Source organism: Anomaloglossus baeobatrachus, chromosome 6, assembly GCF_048569485.1.
Source record: "Anomaloglossus baeobatrachus isolate aAnoBae1 chromosome 6, aAnoBae1.hap1, whole genome shotgun sequence".
NCBI classification, from domain to species: Eukaryota; Metazoa; Chordata; class Amphibia; order Anura; family Aromobatidae; genus Anomaloglossus; species Anomaloglossus baeobatrachus.
The window spans coordinates 549,201,063-549,222,074 of NC_134358.1; the positions used below are offsets into that span (position 1 = coordinate 549,201,063).

At 46.8% G+C, this 21,012-nt stretch overlaps 1 protein-coding gene across 1 annotated transcript in view; it reads right to left on the bottom strand.

Moving 5' to 3' along the window:
- CALCR (calcitonin receptor) overlaps positions 1–21,012 on the bottom strand; it is a 314,575-nt gene that overhangs the window by 24,014 nt on the left and 269,549 nt on the right. The window contains exons 8-10 of the mRNA XM_075315660.1: positions 11,164–11,317; positions 10,043–10,103; positions 9,767–9,833 (exon numbers count right to left, since the gene is read on the bottom strand). Coding sequence (XP_075171775.1) covers positions 9,767–9,833; positions 10,043–10,103; positions 11,164–11,317 — 282 coding nt within the window. The remainder of the gene's footprint in view (positions 1–9,766; positions 9,834–10,042; positions 10,104–11,163; positions 11,318–21,012) is intronic.

Consider the following 21,012-nt stretch of genomic DNA (forward strand, 5'->3'; position numbering starts at 1 on the left):
CCAGCATCTCCATTGCCATACATGATGGAAAACCTATGAGTTCACCTGATTTTGCAGCTTTTTTTGTTTTCAAAAGCATCACTCCCTCGCAGAGATATTCACAATTGTTTCTTCTGCAGAAGAGCAGTATGAGAAATTTCCGCTTGTAGTGTGAAGCCCCACAGGTGTAGTGTCAGTGTCGGTGCATTACCTTCAGGGACTCCACGTTGCTGGATCTCCGTCACTGGTAGGAAATCTTCTGTTTTTGATCGTGACGCCACTCTCAGTATTGCGGCCAGTAAGGACCGCCACTGCAGGTTGAGGGTCGCCTGGGGCTGATGGTGTGTGCAGTTAGATGTAGGAGCCTCCTGAGAGTGAGGCAAGCCCCAGGGCCCTGTGTAGGTTTGGAGTACCACAAGTCGCAGAATGACCACACAGGCAGGATGTCTTTCAGGGTTTTTACTCACATTAGATGGCAGGGTGAGTAACCCGGGCGTAGCTGAGATGAACCAGGTAGGAACCAGGTATCCTTCAGGCTGACTTTATGAGGGTGACTACTGACTCGCCTTCCTTAGCCCTTGGTGGTTTGGGGTGACCCCGACTTTGAGTCCCTATGGGGGTCACCCAGGGAAGATGCTCCAAGCCTCTCTCCCCTTCTTGTTTGCCGTGTGCTTGTTCCCCGGACCAGGCCACTCCAGCCTCTTGCCTCCTATGACCTATGGGCCCAAACTTGCGGTTACGTGGCTGCGGCTTTTGTGGTGTTGTGGTGTGGGCTTTAAGAGCCCCACACCGGCAGGTTTAGCAGGGAAAGGTGAATCTATCCTCGCTTCGGGATCTGCCGCCCGGTTGGGCCTGGTGCTCTCTAGCAGTCTCCTTACTTCCCACTCCGTTGCACTCTCTAGCTGAAGCTGGCTTTCAGGCAGCACTCCTAGTTGACCGTTCTCCCCCGTCTATAGCCACTGCGCGGGCGCTGTTAGACAGCAACAGCCCCACAGGTCTGCTCCTCACTGAGCCCTATGGAGTTCTGCTCTAACTGACTCACTGCTCCTCCTCTCCTGTTCTTGCCTACGCCACCTAGCAACCAGACTCTCCACCACACCCCTTGAGAGGAGATGGAGGCTCTACCCCCTCCACTATTCCAGTGAAGGTGAAGGCTTGCCCCCTCCTGGGATCCCCAGGGGTCCTCTCATGGGTACATGTGTGAGACCTGATCACTATGCGCCTGTGTTCCACACCCCTGTCAGCCTTCTGGATTACCTGTATTGTACTGTTCCCAGCATGGGTGCAGTACTCAGTGGTGCCTGACCAGGTCAGGGGCGCCACATTCCCCCTTAGTTATCACCAGCACGTCCTCGGGCTGCAAGACAACATTTTAAAATGCATAAAACATTAAAACATGTAAAACATTTTTAAAAGCACCAGGTATCAGACATCACCACCCTCCACCCACAAGTCCGTTAACCCACCCAAAACCCTCTCAGGAGGCAGGTCACCGGTCCTTTTGGTAACCAGATCTGGGCCATCTACTTCCCCAGACCTTTCCTCCAATCTTCCTCTCCCGTTGGCCGCGACTTCAGCCACTTCTGGCAGGATGTAGAGGCGGCTTTCATGGGCTGGTGGTTTCAGGGTATACCTGGCCTGGTGGATCCGCGCCGTCAGCCTCTTCTGGCAGGATTCAGAGGCGGCCTCCACAGTTGGTGCTGACCAGGTACCCTCTTTGTGGTGGTGAGCCAAGGCCCCATAAACAGGCGTGCTCTCTGGTCGCAGGTGAGCCAAGGCCCTTTTCTACGGACGGGCCCCCCTGGTTGCAGACGAGCCAAGCCCCTAAACAGGCTGGCCCTGGTGGTGGTGCCACTGGTGTAACTATTTACACTGCGAGAGTTTGTGGCTATAGCAAGTTCATAGCCTTAAAGTTTATTTCTCACAATAGTTTTTGTGGGCGCATTTCTTAAACGTTGCAAACAAAACTTTTCAAACTTTAACTGGTCAAAACCTCTTACTTTCCTTTACTTTACTCCTCTTTTTCACTAGGGCGTGGGCATGTAGGGCACCGGCACCTGTGACTTTCTTGCTCTCCGTCGTCGTCCGTGGTTGTTTCATCTGTAGGATCTTTGTCTGTGGTTGTTTCATCTGTAGGTTCTTTATCTTTCCTTTCTTGGTCTTCATCTGTTTCTACTTCTGGTTCTTTATCTCTGTCTTTTCTTTCTTGTCTTTCTTGTCTTTCTTGTCTTGGACATGGTGCTACGTCTAAGGCATAGTAGCCCCTTTCTCCTTGATGTAAGGTGAACTGTACTAAGTCCCCAATTTTCAGATTTCTGCCTGAATGTCCTCTGGGCAGGTGGGCTTGAACATCTCTCCGATTTACAAATATGCCCTCTTTTATTCCTTTTACTACAATAAAGCCGTATCCGCTTTTCAAGTTGAAGTCCTCTACTATTCCTCTGTAAAGGGGTCCTCTAGCCTGGGCTTTGGACCTTCTTAGGCACCTTTTCTCCTCCAGGTCTCTGGCTGTGACCTCCCTCTGCTCTGGAGACTGTGGTGTTGAAGGACGCTTTGATCTGCTGCGCCGTGTCTTGCGGGCTGGGTTCTGCGAGGTGCAGCTTACAAGCTCCCAGGTGAGGCTTTGGGGCAGATCTTCATCTGCTGACGGTGTCAAGTCTTCCTCCTCCCAGCGGGAATAGGGCAGCATCTCCGGCTCTGGGTAGGGGTCTGCTGCGGTTGGCGTCGGAGTCAGCTCCTCAGCTTCCTGGCCTCCTCTCCCCCTTAGTTCTTCACTGCACTCTGGTTGTGGCAGTGCTGGGGATGGGCTCTCTTCAGCTGGTCTGGGCGGTGGACTCTCTGGCGCGGCTGCAGGGGTTGCTGGAATTCTCTTGGGGGTATGCGGAGGGAGCATGTACCGGTCCACCAACCATTGTGGAAACTTGGCCTCCATGTCAGCCTTCAGCCGCCAGTATTCGGGGTCCTCCCCCAGCGTGGGCTTTCCAGCAGGGACCTCTTCTGACTGGGGAGCGGTGTCTGCTCTGGCCTTGCAGGCCGGGGAAAATGATGAGGTAGTCTTCTCTTCTTGGCGGGCCGCGCCCTGTATGGCGGCGGCCTGGTCTTGGCGGGCCGCGCCTGGCATGGCGGCGGCCTGGTCTTGGCGGGCCGCGCCTGGCATGGCGGCGGCCTGGTCTTGGCGGGCCGCGCCTGGCATGGCGGCGGCCTGGATCAGTGTCGCTGTTGCAGGGGGCTCTGTGCAGGCTGGGCTGGACGTCGCTGCAGCGATCGGAGCTTGGCGGGCCGCACCTGGCGGGGCTGCGGCCTGGTTCAGCATCTCACTTGCGGCGCGGACGAGCGTCGCTGCTGCGGTGGGGTCTTGGCGGACCGGGTTCAGCAGGGTGGCAGCCTGGGTCAGCGTCACACCTGCAGCACGGATGAGCACTGCCGTGGTGGTCGGAGCCCTGCGGGACAGGCGGGGCATCGCTGCGGCGGCCTGGATTTGGCGGGCCGCTTCTAGCGTGGCTGCGGCCTGGTCCAGCGTCGCCGCGCCGGGCGCCTCTTCTGGGACCGCGGGCGTGGCAGCAGGGGCCGGGGCACTTGCGCTGGCCGGGGCATCACTCGACTCACCCATCTGTGGCAGCATCGGGGTCTGCGTCGTCGCCGCTCTGTCTGGCACTCGGCGCGCGGCTCTCCTTTCATAGGCCCGAACCGCGGCAGCCATCTCCAGCAGTTCCATTCGTTCTTCTCTAATCTGCTCCACGACCCGAGTCTCCAGTCGGTCGCAGAACTGGGCCAGCTCCCGATACCACCAGGCAGCGGAGCCCGGTTCTGGATTTCTGCGGTCAGACGCCATTTCTTCTGCGCCCTCTTCTGCACGACTCTCCAGCTGTGGACTCGCCGTTGCCTCTAGTAGCAAGCTGTTCAGTTTCTGCTCTGCCTCTTTCAGCAGCTCCTCTCCCAGCAGCAGGCTTGTGGCTCCCTTTCCTTTCCGCCGTCTCTGGACGCTTCCACTCTCATAGCTGGCAAGGTCAGAACTCTGCAGGGGATCTCTGGGTAGCCACACCTCTTCGTGGGCGGTAACTTCTTCCAGCGCGGGCTGCTGTTGTTTTTCAGCGCGCTTTTCATGGTGGCAATATGGCGGCGCTTCCAATTTTTCAAGCGGACCGCCCAGGCACATGGTCACCTGTCTGAACAGGTCTAGTCCTTATCCTGTTCGTGACGCCAGATGTGAAGCCCCACAGGTGTAGTGTCAGTGTCGGTGCATTACCTTCAGGGACTCCACGTTGCTGGATCTCCGTCACTGGTAGGAAATCTTCTGTTTTTGATCGTGACGCCACTCTCAGTATTGCGGCCAGTAAGGACCGCCACTGCAGGTTGAGGGTCGCCTGGGGCTGATGGTGTGTGCAGTTAGATGTAGGAGCCTCCTGAGAGTGAGGCAAGCCCCAGGGCCCTGTGTAGGTTTGGAGTACCACAAGTCGCAGAATGACCACACAGGCAGGATGTCTTTCAGGGTTTTTACTCACATTAGATGGCAGGGTGAGTAACCCGGGCGTAGCTGAGATGAACCAGGTAGGAACCAGGTATCCTTCAGGCTGACTTTATGAGGGTGACTACTGACTCGCCTTCCTTAGCCCTTGGTGGTTTGGGGTGACCCCGACTTTGAGTCCCTATGGGGGTCACCCAGGGAAGATGCTCCAAGCCTCTCTCCCCTTCTTGTTTGCCGTGTGCTTGTTCCCCGGACCAGGCCACTCCAGCCTCTTGCCTCCTATGACCTATGGGCCCAAACTTGCGGTTACGTGGCTGCGGCTTTTGTGGTGTTGTGGTGTGGGCTTTAAGAGCCCCACACCGGCAGGTTTAGCAGGGAAAGGTGAATCTATCCTCGCTTCGGGATCTGCCGTCCGGTTGGGCCTGGTGCTCTCTAGCAGTCTCCTTACTTCCCACTCCGTTGCACTCTCTAGCTGAAGCTGGCTTTCAGGCAGCACTCCTAGTTGACCGTTCTCCCCCGTCTATAGCCACTGCGCGGGCGCTGTTAGACAGCAACAGCCCCACAGGTCTGCTCCTCACTGAGCCCTATGGAGTTCTGCTCTAACTGACTCACTGCTCCTCCTCTCCTGTTCTTGCCTACGCCACCTAGCAACCAGACTCTCCACCACACCCCTTGAGAGGAGATGGAGGCTCTACCCCCTCCACTATTCCAGTGAAGGTGAAGGCTTGCCCCCTCCTGGGATCCCCAGGGGTCCTCTCATGGGTACATGTGTGAGACCTGATCACTATGCGCCTGTGTTCCACACCCCTGTCAGCCTTCTGGATTACCTGTATTGTACTGTTCCCAGCATGGGTGCAGTACTCAGTGGTGCCTGACCAGGTCAGGGGCGCCACAGTAGCTCAACTGGACATTTCTTCACAGTCTTCTCCGGGGGCGTGCGCTTTCACCAATCACAATTACAGCTTGACAACCTCTCAGATGGATAGACTGCTACATCAGAGCTGTGATTGGTAGAATCTGGGAGGGAGGGGTGAAAGTTCCCGCCCCCAGAGGAGACTCTGAACAAACGCCCAGATGGAATGCAAAGCAGAGATTTCACATAGTAGCTGCAGAAGAAAGAAATGTGAATATCTCTGCAATGGAGCGACACAGGGCAAAATGGAAAAGAGCGGCAGAATCAGTGGATTTTTTTACAAGATATTTGACTCCTCCTTCATAAGCAATTAACAGGTCCTCTTTAAGCACTCCAATTTCTCCCTATGTAAATGCAATACATTATACTAGCATACTAGAAAAAACATTCAACAGGCTGCAATTTCCATCATAACCAAATAGATGGCCCCCAAAAGAGTATCACAAAATGATTTTATATTCAAAGCTGGTCGTCTTGCACCACTAATTTTGAGAAATATTGAGCCAGTAGAATATATTTATGAGCCATTAGAATGATATCGGTTCCCATCTAGTGGAAGGACGTATGTGACATTGAGGACTTCTGAGAGAAGGACTAGCCAAGGTTGGTCTTATTCCCTCTTTCTATGGGGCTTTGAAAATCTGTAAAAAACTACCAGACTTTAGGATAGGTTCAATTTTCTTATCAAAGGGGTTATCGGGGGCTTTTGTTTTTTCCCCCTATGTGTATAAGAACTTAATGGGGTTGTCCATTACTACGACAACCCCTCCTGATTCCACATGTTTCCCCCAGGTAATATAAGTTTATATTTAGAGATTCTAGATTGGGTCTTTATTTATGATATAGGTGATATAAGACGGTTTGCTCTAAGGTCTGTATTACTGTCATGCAATATTCGGCATTGCACTCGCTGGGTGTAATGGTGGCGACAGACTCTGTTCACACTGCAGAGTCCAACAAACAGCCTGGGATTCCTTAGTTGCACGGCTGGTTCTAGCTTCACTGCTCTCCAGAACAGCAGGAGTTAATTTCTGCTGGCTTGGGATCATCTGCTAGGAGCTCAGGCTTCTTTCATCCTTTATAAGGCTCTGGCTTCTGGGTCTAAGTGCCGGATATAGCTTCTGTTTCCTCGGTTCCTGTGGTTATCCTGTTCTATGGTGATCTACAAGTTGTGGTTCTGCCTGGTGTGTGATTTCTCCAGTTGTGTATTTTTCCCTACCCCTTTTTGCATTGCTCCCCAGTTCAAATACTGTCCCTCCTTTGTGTTTGAGTGCAGTGTGTGCGAGTTTTTTTTACCCTTGTTTCTGCTTATTTGTGGGGTTTTTGTGTTTCCAGTTCACACCTTGAGTGGGGGGGGGGTAGTATCAGGGCTTGGAAAGGAGACAGGGTCATGCTGGGAGCTCGAACCTGGCTACCATCAAGCCTACCTTCAAGATTAGGGACAGCACAGGGGCCCCAGTCTTAGGCTCTGTGCGCACTAGTGCGTTTTACCCGCGGATTTACCCGCGGATTTGCCGCGGAAATTTCTTGAGAAATGTCTGCAATCTTTGTGCAGACATTTCCCAGCAAATTCTATGAGAAAAAAAAATAGCTGTGCGCACTGTGCGGATTTTTCTCAAGAAATTTCCTTGAGAAGAATTTCTCGAGACAATTTCTTGAGAAAATGAGCATGTCAATTCTTTTCCGCAGGTACCCTGCGGATTTCGGCAGTACAGCCTGCAAAATCCGCAGGGAACCACCCGCGGGAAAATCGCGGCAAATTCGCTAATCCGCGGCAAATCCGCATGCGGATTTGGTGCGGATTTTTTCCGGAGGTCCGGAAATCTTTCACTCCCAGAAGTTTCTCAACAAATTTTCTTGAGAAACTTCACATTTCTAGTGCGCACATAGCCTTAGGGTCAGCCTAGGGTCCCCTGTTCCATCATTAGATACCATGTGATAACTACTTTAGAACATACTTGCCAACTCTACGTACCAGAATGTTTTGAGTATCCCCAAAAAGGGGCACATCCCAGACTTTGGAAATAATTTGCAAAACTCCTAAATTTCCCAGAAACCGATGGTGTATTTGTGCAACGCCAGAATTCTTGGTGATAAAACGGAGCTCCTGCCTTTAATAGCTGGTGGGATGGTGCAGTAAATTGGACATGGAAGGCATGGATGGCCTCCAAGATGTACAATATCTGGCCCTTTAAGTGTTTTGTGGCCCGTGTGTTACATATTGTCTGTGCTCCACACTGAATGTTTTAATTTCTGCTCTGCCGCAACGATCCGCTCCAGAAATAACTATGCATTTTCCATTAATGCGCTGGTAATCAGCACACGGGCGACCCAGTCATCATCTGCCGGCTGCTTTCCGATTCCTACACTTCATATCCAAGACTCATTGAAGTCAAATGAAAAAATATCTGCGATGTATCAGTGAAAGAAAATCCTCATAATCCAATGTTATACCCAAATCTTGAATCACTTCACCGGTAATTTCCTGAATGACTTCACCAGGTAATTTACTGGTTATTCCGCAAGTCTCTTCAAAGCCAAGATGTTTTCCTAAAGAGATTTTGCAGCAGCCCCCTCTCCCCACACAATAATAATAATACTCTTTTTTTCTATTACAGATACATGTACCGGTACCTGTCAAATTTAATGCCTTGCTATAAGAGAATTTAATCTTTTAGGCTCAAAGATTTTTATTTTACTTATCCTCTTGGAAATGTTTGCTACTAACTAAAAGTATAAAACTACATTAAAGGGAATCTGCCAGTAAGTTCAACCCCCCTCAAACCTCACATATATGAGAACGCAGGTGTCCTGATGTCACCTCTGGTGGACTTCGGACCAGGAGGTGTCAGTATTTAATTGATCACAGGCCTTCTGTAGAGCTCACTTGACTCTTGTACTTTTGCTTCTATGCTGAAAGGGTTAAGGACCCTCTCCCTGCTGGCTGAGAATTCTCTTAGCGTTCATATACAGCTGCAGATTGTTATTATCTCTCCCTTCTGCTAGATCTACCCACCCCTGGCTTCACTCCATGCCTGATATAGAATTTATATTTTCACCATGGTGGAGAAGCTTGTTTGTTTTAAGCAGAGGTGTTAAGGGTGCTTTATAGTGCTGGTCATGTCTGCAATCTCGGCAGATCACATCTGCAATCTGGCGTGTCACAAGCCTAACGAGATCGCTAGCGATGTTGCAGCGTGTAAAGCCCCCTTTAGTTCCTTTAGCAACATTGCAGCTTCTAACTATAGAAGATCTTGGAACACCGTCATGCCTTCAGCCTTGCCTGGGTTGTCTGTGTGTTTTCTTGCCCTGCCTTTGGAGGAGGAGAGGGGAGAGTTAGTTTAGTCATACTCAGGAGCTTAGCAAGGTAAGAGACCCAAGCATTTCCACCTTTAGGAGTAATGCTGGGGACAGGGATTAGTCTAGGAATAGTGAGCTCAGGTGCACACTGTTCCTGCTACCTAAAAATCACAGCAGGCATTTGAAATGTAAATCTATTGACACCTTTAATATCTACTATCAAGGGTTTCACATACCGCCTAAAGAATTTGGGGGATGGGGCAATGGAATAATAAGGTAAACGAAAAATAATAATTTGTCAGGACAAACACTAGGCAGACAGGTTCTAGTTCCAAATAAGGTCCACTTCAGAAATATCACCAATGGGAAATGGAAATCCATGGAAGTTTTAAATAGTTACACCGGCCAGGTGATAGGGCAAAGTGAATTAAAACATTGGGAACACTTGTTAGCAGAAAGGCAATGAACACACAAACAAAGTGTTCAGAACCATGATAGTGACTGAACCTGACTGTGGCTCAGTGGAGAGGGAAACGATCCACAGCACAGGAGGTTGCCAGATCAAATCCAAGGCATGACATAGCGCTAGCTAGCCTTTAAGTCAACGTCTGACCTTTTAACAAGTTTTCCGATAAGACCAGCGATTCTTCCACCATGATGCTCCAGTGGCGACGTTCCCAGCCTGTCAAACTCTACTCCATACTGATGATGGCCAAACACCCCGGAACAGTCTGTAGATGAGTTTCTGGTTTGGCATTTCTCCTTGGTCAATTAATAAGGGTCAGACATTCATACTCAAGGTGGTACTTTGTCAGCTAATTTGCATACTTTTCTCCCATGGAGCATTGCCTGTAAAACTCAATACTCTCATCATGTTATCTAACGCGTTTTGAGCTACATTGGTTCTAGTAAAGGTAGACATATATACAGTCACCCCCAAAAACAACAAACTAATTACCTTTATGACACAATGAACATACTGTATGTAACAAAGCTTTCTGCATAATTCCAGATTATCGGTCACTGGGATGTAGAATTCATGTATTTTTTATTTATTGTTATTGGTATAATTTTATTGTCGCTCCTTTATCAGGACACAAGAGTCTTACCAGCAGTGCAGCCATGATTGGCCCATGTACGATGTATAAGAGATGGGTCTCCACGCTCATCCAACAGCTGAAATAAAGCGAAAAGTTATAGTTTTATGTACAAATATGAATAAAAGGAAGGAAAACGCATAACATTTAAGTTATAGAGACGCTCTTTATATCCGCTCTCCACTCTTGGCCAAAAGACGAGGATTCTAAATTCCGGTCTATGAATATTTGTATAAATATTAAACATAAATTAAATCATTAAAGCAAAAATAAAAATTAATTACTTACTTGTCATTGAAATATTTTGTTCTTGCAAAGGCATGAATTGATGTAGGCACTAACGGGAACCCTGAAAAACAGGAACGCGTAAGAGGGATTTACAAAGGATGTCCTTAAAGGGGTTGTGTCGTAACAAGCAAATCCTTTGGGTTCAAGCCACATTGATTAAATTATTGCCCTGTCTAGCTCAAAGCAGCCATGGGAATGTTGATTTTGCGGAGGGAAGACATTTTTGCTAAATGGGGCGCAGGGTGTCTTATGTTATGTGGTGCCCTGTGCAGTGGCTTTTGTTATTTCTATCCATATTGTACCCTGTGCAAAAAGTACAAGTAATCCTACCATATAGTGCTTAAAGAGGTTGTTTAGGACTGAGCTATTGCTGATAGGTCTAGGTCATCAATATGAGATCACTGGGGTCCGACACCCCCACAATTCAGCTAAAAACTGCCCTAACAGTGGAGAGAACCAAGTGACGTTTGCGGTGGAACACAGCAGCTACATACATTGCTTTGTGGTTGCAACTGCTTGAATTGGAAACCAAGCTCCCCAACGATATCATCTCTATGAAGATTCATGGTAGTCTTTACTGCCGGCCCATTAATGTCACCTTCTTTAGCACAATCGGGACACTGAGCACTATATTATTATATGGTGGCTATGTAGGACATGGTTAGCTTGCTGAGTGGCAGCCATTCTCCTAGATATGGACAGTGGTTCCCTTTATAAATGACTTCTTTAAAAAGGACCAGTCACTTAACATAAATATGTACCTTTTTTTAACCTATTGTAAATACCGCTGTTCTCCTGAATCCGAAAATGTGTTTCTTTTATTCCTGCGCCTCTCCGTTCCTAAGATATGGCCTTTTCTACCCTGTAGGTAAATCTAGTCTTGTTCTCCTAGTGGGCGTGACCCTTGGAAGTTCCTTGTGGGCGTGTTCTTTAGGACTTCAACCGATTGGCTAAGAATACTGGAGCCATATCTCATGCACGGAGAGGCGCAGGAAGAAAAGAAAAACAACGCCGGATTCAGGAGAACAGTAGCATTTACACAAAGAAATAAATTACATATTAATAGAAAGTAACAGGTCCTCTTAAGAGAGTATATAAAGTGATGAGTAGTTTGGACTTACCCCAGCCAAGGAGATAATACCAATGTAGATGCTGTTCTTCAGCAAATACGGCCACCACTATTAACGTGTGGAGATAGATCCCTTCACACAACATCCAAAAATAATTGCATCCCATCATATACTGGTGGAAGAACTGGAGAACCTTGCAGCTGACCTGGAAGAAGCGATGTAGAAACATGTCAATAACACCAAAGAGAGTTCCTTATGTGTTGGCGGCCGTGCAAAACCACATTTGTGTTAGGTAGGAAATTGTGAGGGTTCTGAAGGTGTGCAAAATTTTGTTCATTTTTCTTTAATTATTCTGTTTATATTTTACTATATGATGATTTTTTTTTACTTTTTTTCTTTATTTTTATTTTAATATAGTTTTTTTTTAATTTTGGTTTCTCTGCAATATTGGCAACACATATAAATGTTTCCTACGGTCCTCATATACAGATCACTGATTACACTGATATAAGAAGATATGGATTTTTTCACACTTGCATCACAATAATGGGACAATCACAGACATTTTTGATGGTATCAGCCCATTAGATCAGGGATATTCATACGTATACAAGGAGCTTTAAAGATGAGACGTAAAAATATGACAGCTTTCTACCAGAAGAAACATTTTGAGGTGCAGTACCTCCCCATGAATCTCTCAAGGAGCAACATTAGGAATCAGCAAGGGCGTACCTAGAGAATATGGGTCCTTCTAAAATAAAGGAAAATTAGAAAGACAGTAGGAGCTGAGGCCTTAATACGCATTTTTCTTAGTAACCAGGAGTGTGAAGGGGTATTCTCATTATTAAAAGTAATTAATATAGATAACTTGCGAACTAGTTGAGTGTCCCTTCGTTGTGACCTCCACCAATTCCAAGAAAATGGCTTCAAAATGGATCATTTCTACATTGATTTACTGTTAGGGTCACTAGATGAGGTGGATCCTCAATGCCTAAGGGCCTGGTGGAAATACGGCCATTGGGATTGGTCCAGCAGGAAGTCGAAGCACACAGGACACAGGTAGCAGAGGTCCTAAAGACCACAGATAGGTAGAGATTCTGGAGACCATAGACAGGTAGCAGAGATCCTTGATACAACAGACAAGTAGCAGAGATCCTGGAGAACACAAGACAGGCAGCACAGATTTTGGAGACCACAGAAAGGTAGCAGAGATTCTGGAGACCACAGACAGATAGCAGAGATCCTAAAGACCATAGACAGGTAGCAGAGATCCTGGAGAACACAAACAGGTAGCAGAGATCCTGGACACCACAGACAGGTAGCAGAGATCCTGGAGAACACAGACAGGCAGCACACATTCTGGAGACCACAGACAGGTAGCAGAAATTCTGGAGACTACAGACAGGTAGCAGAGATCCTGGAGACCTCAAACAGGTAGCAGAGATCCTGGATACCACAGACAGGTAGTAGAGGTCCTAAAGACCACAGACAGGTAGCAGAGATCCTGGAGACCACAGACAGGTAGCAGAGATCAAGGAGACTATAGACGGGTGGTAGAGATCCTGGATACAACAGACAGGTAGCAGAGGTCCTAAAGACCAAAGACAAGTAGCAGAGATCCTGGAGACCAAAGACAGGTAGCAGGGATCCCGGAGACCACAGACTGTTAACAGAGACTCTGGAGCCCGCAGACACGCAGTAACGTTACTGGAAGCTGCAGGCACAGACAGGTTGCAGAGGTATGAGAAGTCACAGGCAGACAGGAGACCTCCTGGAGATCACAGACAGGTCGCAGAGGTTATAGAAAACTCAAAACAGGTAAAAGAGGTACTGGAAACCACAGGCAGACAGGATACATCCTGGAGACTGCAGACAAGTTGTAGTGGAATTGGAAACCACAGGCAAACAGGGAACGTTGGTGCAGCAGGCAGTTGAGGTTTGTAGGTCACAGGTAACAGAGGTCCTGGAGATCGCAGACAGGTCCTGAAAGACTGGAAACAGGTAGCAGAGGTACAGGAGACTACAGACATGAGAAGCCACAGAGATTACAGAAAGGTAGTAGACATCCTGGAACCCCTAGATAGGTACCGTAGCAGAGATCTGGAAAGACTGGAAACAGGTAGCAGAGGTACTGGAGGCTGCAGGCAGATACAAGGCATCCTGGAAACCGCAGATGGGTAGTAGAGGTCCTGAAAGACTGGAAATAGGTAGCAGAGATACTGGAAGCCACAGGCAGAAAGGAGATGTTCTGGAGAACACTGACAGGCTGTAGAGGTACTGGAAGCTGCAGAAAGGAGATGTCCTGGAGGTGGCGGACATGTGCCATGCACAAATAAAAAGTGTTACTACCAAGACACAGGTGTGTGTCTTATAGGCCAAGGAATTTGATTACATGGGAGCATGCCAGGCCAGGCTACTTGCACAGCACCAGGGCCGGCGTCAGGACGCGGCATACCCGGGCAAATGCCGGGGCCCTGGAGAGCCGGGGGGGCCCACTCTGCCTCGTCAGTTCTGGTGCCCCTTGGCCGGGGCCCCCTCGCCTTAGTTCTGCTGCCCCCTGGCCGGGGCCCCCTCGCCTTAGTTCTGCTGCCCCCGGGCCGAGTTCCGGGGACCGCAGTCCTCGGCAGGAATCTGCAGCGCCGTCCCTTTAAGGCGCGCAGACTTCCTGGTTTGAACTTCATCTGTGGGCGGAGCTACCGACCGGCCTGCTCAGTCCCACAGATGAAGGAGTTGCAGTGCCAGCCAGCGACCTCCAGCCCAGCTCTTCTCTCCGGCGCTGTGGGCCCCCTCTCCGGCGCTGTGTGGGCCCCCTCTCCGGCGCTGTGTGGGCCCCCTCTTCACCGTGACCTGAGCGGTATGTGCCCTCCCCGCCCCCCAATTTATGGGCCCTGGTGAGCTGTATGGGCTTCTCCCCCCTTAGGTGTATGCCCTGCCCCCCCCCGGTGCTGTATGTGCTGGCCCCTGGAGCTGTGTGTGGGGCCCTCAGAGCCACGTGTATGTCTGTATGTATGCAGCAGAGCTATGTGTGTCTGTATGTAGCAGAGCTATGTGTGTATGTATGTAGCAGATTCATGTATGTATGTAGCAGATCTATGTGTGTATGTATGTATGTAGCAGAGCTATGTATGTAGCAGAGCTATGTGTGTATGTATGCAGCAGAGCTATGCGTGTATGTAGCAGAGCTATGCGTGTATGTAGCAGAGCTATGTGTGTACGTATGTAGCAGAGCTATGCGTATATGTATGTAGCAGAGCTATGCGTATATGTATGTAGCAGAGCTATGTGTGTATGTATGTATGTAGCAGAGCTATGTATGTAGCAGAGCTATGTGTGTATGTATGCAGCAGAGCTATGCGTGTATGTAGCAGCAGAGCTATGCGTGTATGTAGCAGAGCTATGCGTGTACGTATGTAGCAGAGCTATGCGTATATGTATGTAGCAGAGCTATGCGTGTACGTATGTAGCAGAGCTATGCGTGTATGTATGTAGCAGAGCTATGCGTGTATGTATGTAGCAGAGCTATGCGTGTATGTATGTAGCAGAGCTATGTGTGTATGTATGTATGTAGCAGAGCTATGTATGTAGCAGAGCTATGCGTGTATGTATGTAGCAGAGCTATGTGTGTATGTATGTATGTAGCAGAGCTATGTATGCAGCAGAGCTATGCGTGTATGTAGCAGCAGAGCTATGCGTGTATGTAGCAGAGCTATGCGTGTACGTATGTAGCAGAGCTATGCGTATATGTATGTAGCAGAGCTATGTGTGTACGTATGTAGCAGAGCTATGTGTGTACGTATGTAGCAGAGCTATGCGTATATGTATGTAGCAGAGCTATGCGTATATGTATGTAGCAGAGCTATGCGTATATGTATGTAGCAGAGCTATGTGTGTATGTATGTAGCAGAGCTATGTGTGTATGTATGTAGCAGAGCTATGTATGTAGCAGAGCTATGTGTGTATGTATGCAGCAGAGCTATGCGTGTATGTAGCAGCAGAGCTATGCGTGTATGTAGCAGAGCTATGCGTGTACGTATGTAGCAGAGCTATGCGTATATGTATGTAGCAGAGCTATGCGTGTACGTATGTAGCAGAGCTATGCGTGTATGTATGTAGCAGAGCTATGCGTGTATGTATGTAGCAGAGCTATGCGTGTATGTATGTAGCAGAGCTATGTCTGTATGTATGCAGCAGAGCTATGTGTGTCTGTATGTAGCAGAGCTATGTGTGTATGTATGTAGCAGATTCATGTATGTATGTAGCAGAGCTATGTGTGTATGTATGTATGTAGCAGAGCTATGTATGTAGCAGAGCTATGTGTGTATGTATGCAGCAGAGCTATGCGTGTATGTAGCAGAGCTATGCGTGTATGTAGCAGAGCTATGTGTGTACGTATGTAGCAGAGCTATGCGTATATGTATGTAGCAGAGCTATGCGTATATGTATGTAGCAGAGCTATGTGTGTATGTATGTATGTAGCAGAGCTATGTATGTAGCAGAGCTATGTGTGTATGTATGCAGCAGAGCTATGCGTGTATGTAGCAGCAGAGCTATGCGTGTATGTAGCAGAGCTATGCGTGTATGTATGTAGCAGAGCTATGCGTATATGTATGTAGCAGAGCTATGTGTGTATGTATGTATGTAGCAGAGCTATGTATGTAGCAGAGCTATGTGTGTATGTATGCAGCAGAGCTATGCGTGTATGTAGCAGCAGAGCTATGCGTGTATGTAGCAGAGCTATGCGTGTATGTATGTAGCAGAGCTATGCGTATATGTATGTAGCAGAGCTATGCGTGTACGTATGTAGCAGAGCTATGCGTGTATGTATGTAGCAGAGCTATGCGTGTATGTATGTAGCAGAGCTATGCGTGTATGTATGTAGCAGAGCTATGCGTGTATGTATGTAGCAGAGCTATGCGTGTATGTATGTAGCAGAGCTATGCGTGTATGTATCCAGCAGAGCTGTGTGTCTGTATGTATGTATCTAGCAGAGTTGTGTTGTGTGTGTCTGTATGCATGTATGATGTGTATCTATGTATGTCAGTGTATATGACTGTATAGATATGTCAGTTCTATACGTATTTTTGTGAGTTTGTCTTTAAATATGTATGTGTACGTATGTGTGTGTCTGCGTGTGGATGGGGCCCACCGGGACTCTTCCGCCCAGGGCCCACAAAAACCTGGAGCCGGCCCTGCACAGCACAATGTGGAACACAAGAAGGTTTAGCAGACTGGAGTGAAGAGAATGAAGCCCGCACCCGAGAGGGGTGTATAACATTTACGATGGGAAAAAGTGAGAGTTCTACTTGATTATCTCCAGCAATTCCATAGAGAATGAATGGAGCAGTGACACAGTTTGGAAGCCTGGATTTAGGATCGGTGGGGTTCGCAAAAATCCAGAAATAAATTCCAAAATATTTTATTCTGTGTTTTCGGTAGTCACAACTCTCAGCTATCATTTTCCCTTTCCCTTTTCTCTTTTTAGCGTAAATTGCAGTGTGTAAGACATCGGGGAAAGGCGGTTTATGATCTGCCATGGTATCGGTCGCTCTCGAGCTGACAGTATCCACCGCGGCCCTATTGTGTTTATCACCAACGCAGACGCTAAATATGGGAAATAATTAGGAAATCAATAGTAAAGCCAGAGACGTATCAAAAGCTAATTGGATGTGGATGGAAGAATAATCACCGAAGCCGCTGCCGCAGCAGCCATATTATCATATAAAGGATCCGAATTATTATTACCAGATGGGCCCTGTTCAGAGGACAAAAATATAGAAATAGAGAAAATGCTGTTAGGGAATATTTAATTTTGGCAAAAGATATAAAAGTCCTTAAAACGGCTGTACCAAGTTCAGATGTTAGAGGCAGTATAAAGGCAGCATCTACTGTAGATTATTACAAGGAATGGAGGCGCCCGTATGATGAGTAATGGAGGCCGCCTGTATGATGAGTAATGGAGGCCGCCTGTATGATGAGTAATGGAGGCCGCCCGTATGATGAGTAATGGAGGCCGCCCGTATGATGAGTAATGGAGGCCTCCCGTATGATGAGTAATGGAGGCCGCCCATATGATGAGTAATGGAGGCCGCCCGTATGATGAGTAATGGAGGCCGCCCGTATGATGAGTAATGGAGGCCTCCCGTATGATGAGTAATGGAGGCCGCCCATATGATGAGTAATGGAGGCAGCCCATATGATGAGTAATGGAGGCGCCCGTATGATGAGTAATGGAGGCCGCCCGTATGATGAGTAATGGAGGCGCCCGTATGATGAGTAATGGAGGCCGCCCGTATGATGAGTAATGGAGGCCGCCCGTATGATGAGTAATGGAGGCCGCCCATATGATGAGTAATGGAGGCCTCCCGTATGATGAGAGGTGGAAAAATTGGGCTTGTTTAGTCTCAGAGGAGATCTCCATTATATGTAAAAATACATGTGTGGTCAATATAAAGGACTGGCACATGACTTATTCCTTCCAAAGACAATACTAAGGACCAGGGGGCACTCACTGCGAGTGGAAGAAAAGCGATTCCAGCAGCTAAATAGGAAAGGGTTCTTTACAGTTAGAGCAGTCAGACTGTGGAATGCCGACCACAAGAGGTAGTAATGGCAGATACTATAACAGCTTTTATATCAGGGCTGGAGGATTTCCTCAGTACACAACATTGTTCGTTATAGATGATTTAGTGAGATTCATGAGAGACGGTGACTGGTGCGGAGGCCAAACCAATAGGCTGAAATTAATTCTGCTCAATATTATTATAATATTAATTGTATCACTTAATATTGAGCAGAACTGAGTATGCTGACATCCCCCTATACATAGTATGAGCCCACACAGAGCCCCCTATATACAGTATAAACCCCCTCACAGCCGCCAACATAAAATATGAGCCTCCACAAAACCCCCTATATACAGTGGGAGTCTACACACAGACCCTTAGTCAGTATGAGCCCCCACATAGCCCCTTATACACAATGTGAGCTCCAACATTGCCCCTCTATATAAAGTCCCCACACAGCCTCCTAAATACAGCATGAGTCCCCATATAGCCTCCTATATACATTTTGAGCTCTCAGTATGAGCCCTCATATAACCTCCTACATATAATTTATGAACCCCACGTAGCCTCCTATATACAGTATTAACCAGGCTGGGGGAAATTACTGTAATATGGGGACCAGGATGATGAAATTATTACAATATTAGGATCAGGATGGGGCCATTATTAAAGGACGGTGACATTACTGCAATATGGGAACCAGGATGGTGGACATCTCTGCAATATGGGAACCAGGATAAGGACATTACTGCAATATGGGGACCAGGATGGGGACATTACTACAATATGGGGACCAGGATGGGGGACATCACTGCAGTATGGGGACCAGGATGAGGGACATTACTGTAAAATGGGAACCAAGATAGGGATGTTACTACAAGATGGGGACCAGGATGAGGACATAACTACAATATGAAGATCAGAATGGGAGACATTACTGCAATATGGGGATAAGGATGGGGGACATTACTGCAATATGGGGAAAAGTATGGGGACATTACTGCAACGTGAAGATCAGGATAGGCACATTACTACAAGACGGTGATGAGGATGGGGACATTACTACAGTATGGGAACCAGGATGAAGACATTACTGCAATATGGGGACCAGGGTGGAGGATATTATTCAAAATGGGGACCAGCATAGGGGAATTACTACAATATAAGGACACAGATGGGGGGCATTACAGCAATATGGACACCAAGATGGGGACATTACTACAAGATGTGGACCAGGATGAGGACATTACTGCAATATGGGAACCAGGATGGAGGACATGACTGCAATATGGAGACCAGGATCAGACACTACTATGGGATGTGTGCATTGCTACAAGATGGTGATTAGGTTGGGGACATTTCTGCATTATGGAAACAAAAGCAATGATGGGGAACATTACTGCAATATGGGGACCAAGATGATGGACATTACTACAAGATGGGGACCAGGATGGGGTACATTACTGCAATATGGGGACCAGGATAGGGGACATTACTACAGGATGGTGACATTGCTATAAGATGAGGACCAGGATGGGGTACATTACTGCAATATGGGGACCAGGATAGGGGACATTACTACAGGATGGTGACATTGCTATAAGATGAGGACCAGGATGGGGATTTTACTGCAATATGGGGACCAGAATAGGGGACATTACTACAGGATGGTGACATTACTATAACATGAGCACCAGGATGGGGATTTTACTGCAATATGAAGACCAGGATGGTGGATATTACTACAAGATGAAGACCAGGATGTGGAACATTACTACAAGATGGGACCAGGTTGGGGACATTACTATAGGATGGGGGCATTTCTACAAGATGGGACCAGGCTGGGGATATAATTACAATAGTGGGACATAACTACAAGATGGAGACCAGGATCAGGAACATTACTCCAACATGTTGACCAGAATTACTATATGGTGCTAATTATAAGATAATGTTACTAAATGAGGCCAAATAAGAGAAAAAAAATGTAAAAATGTAAAAAAAAATCTAAATAAAGTATAACAAAAAATGTTGCCACTAAAAATCCTATTTTATGTACAAACTAACAGAAACAAATAAGTACACGTTTGTTATTGCCGCATACGTAACGACCAAAGCTATAAAACGATAGCATAACCCCATATGATTAATGGCATTTAAAAAAATGTAAATAAACTTGCCAAAAAGGTTAAAAAAAAAATCAAAAGGTGTATAGAAAAAAATGGTATCACTAATAATGTCAGATGACTGGAAGGTAGAGCCAAAGCCATCTTGCTGTACTCGCCTAACCTCTGCTGCTAAAAATTATTCCATATTTATTTAGAAGAAGAGTGGAGTCATTCAGAAGAAAAATGGCAGAGTAAGCTGGGAGCTGAGCATCATCCTTTATTACTTACAGTGTCCTCCATTAGCATTCATAGTGTTGTCCTTTATTATATACTGTATCTTCCTTTAGTATGTAGAACGTAATGTTTTATAACTCAGTAGCCTCCCTTATTATTAATAGTGTTATCTCTTATTACATACAGTGTCCTCCCTTATTGTATTTAGTGGAATATTTTCTTACATACAATGTCCTCCCTTATTATGGACAACTTTATCTTTTATTCCATACAGTGGCCTACTTTATTATATATAGCTTCTTCTTTTATTACATACCATGTCCTCCCTTATTATGGATAACTTTGTCTTTTATTACATACAGTGGCCTACTTTATTATAGCTTCTTCTTATTACATACAGTGTCCTCCCTTATTATGGACAACTTTGTCTTTGTCTTTTATTACATACAGCGTCCTCCCTTATTATGGACAACTTTGTCTTTTATTACATACAGTGGCATACTTTTTATGTAATAAAAAAAGAAGCTATACATAATAAAGTAGGCCACTGTATGTAATAAAAGACAAAGACAAAGTTGTCCATAATAAGGGAGGACACTGTATGTAATAGAAGAAGCTACATATAATAAAGTAGGCCACTGTATGCAATAAAAGACAAAGTTTTCCATAATAAGGGAGGACACTGTATGTAATAAAAGTAGAAGCTATACATAATAGTGTGCTCCCTTACTATGGACAACTTTGTCTTTTATTACATACAGTGGCCTACTTTATTATAGCTTCTTCTTATTACATACAGTGTCCTCCCTTATCTTGGACAACTTTGTCTTTTATTACATACAGTGGACTACTTTAATATGTATAGCTTCTTCTTTTATTACATAGTGTCCTCCCTTATAATGGACAACTTTGTCTTTGTCTTTTATTACATACATACCTTGTATGTAATAAAAGAAGAAGCTATACATAATAAAGTAGGCCATTGTATGTAATAA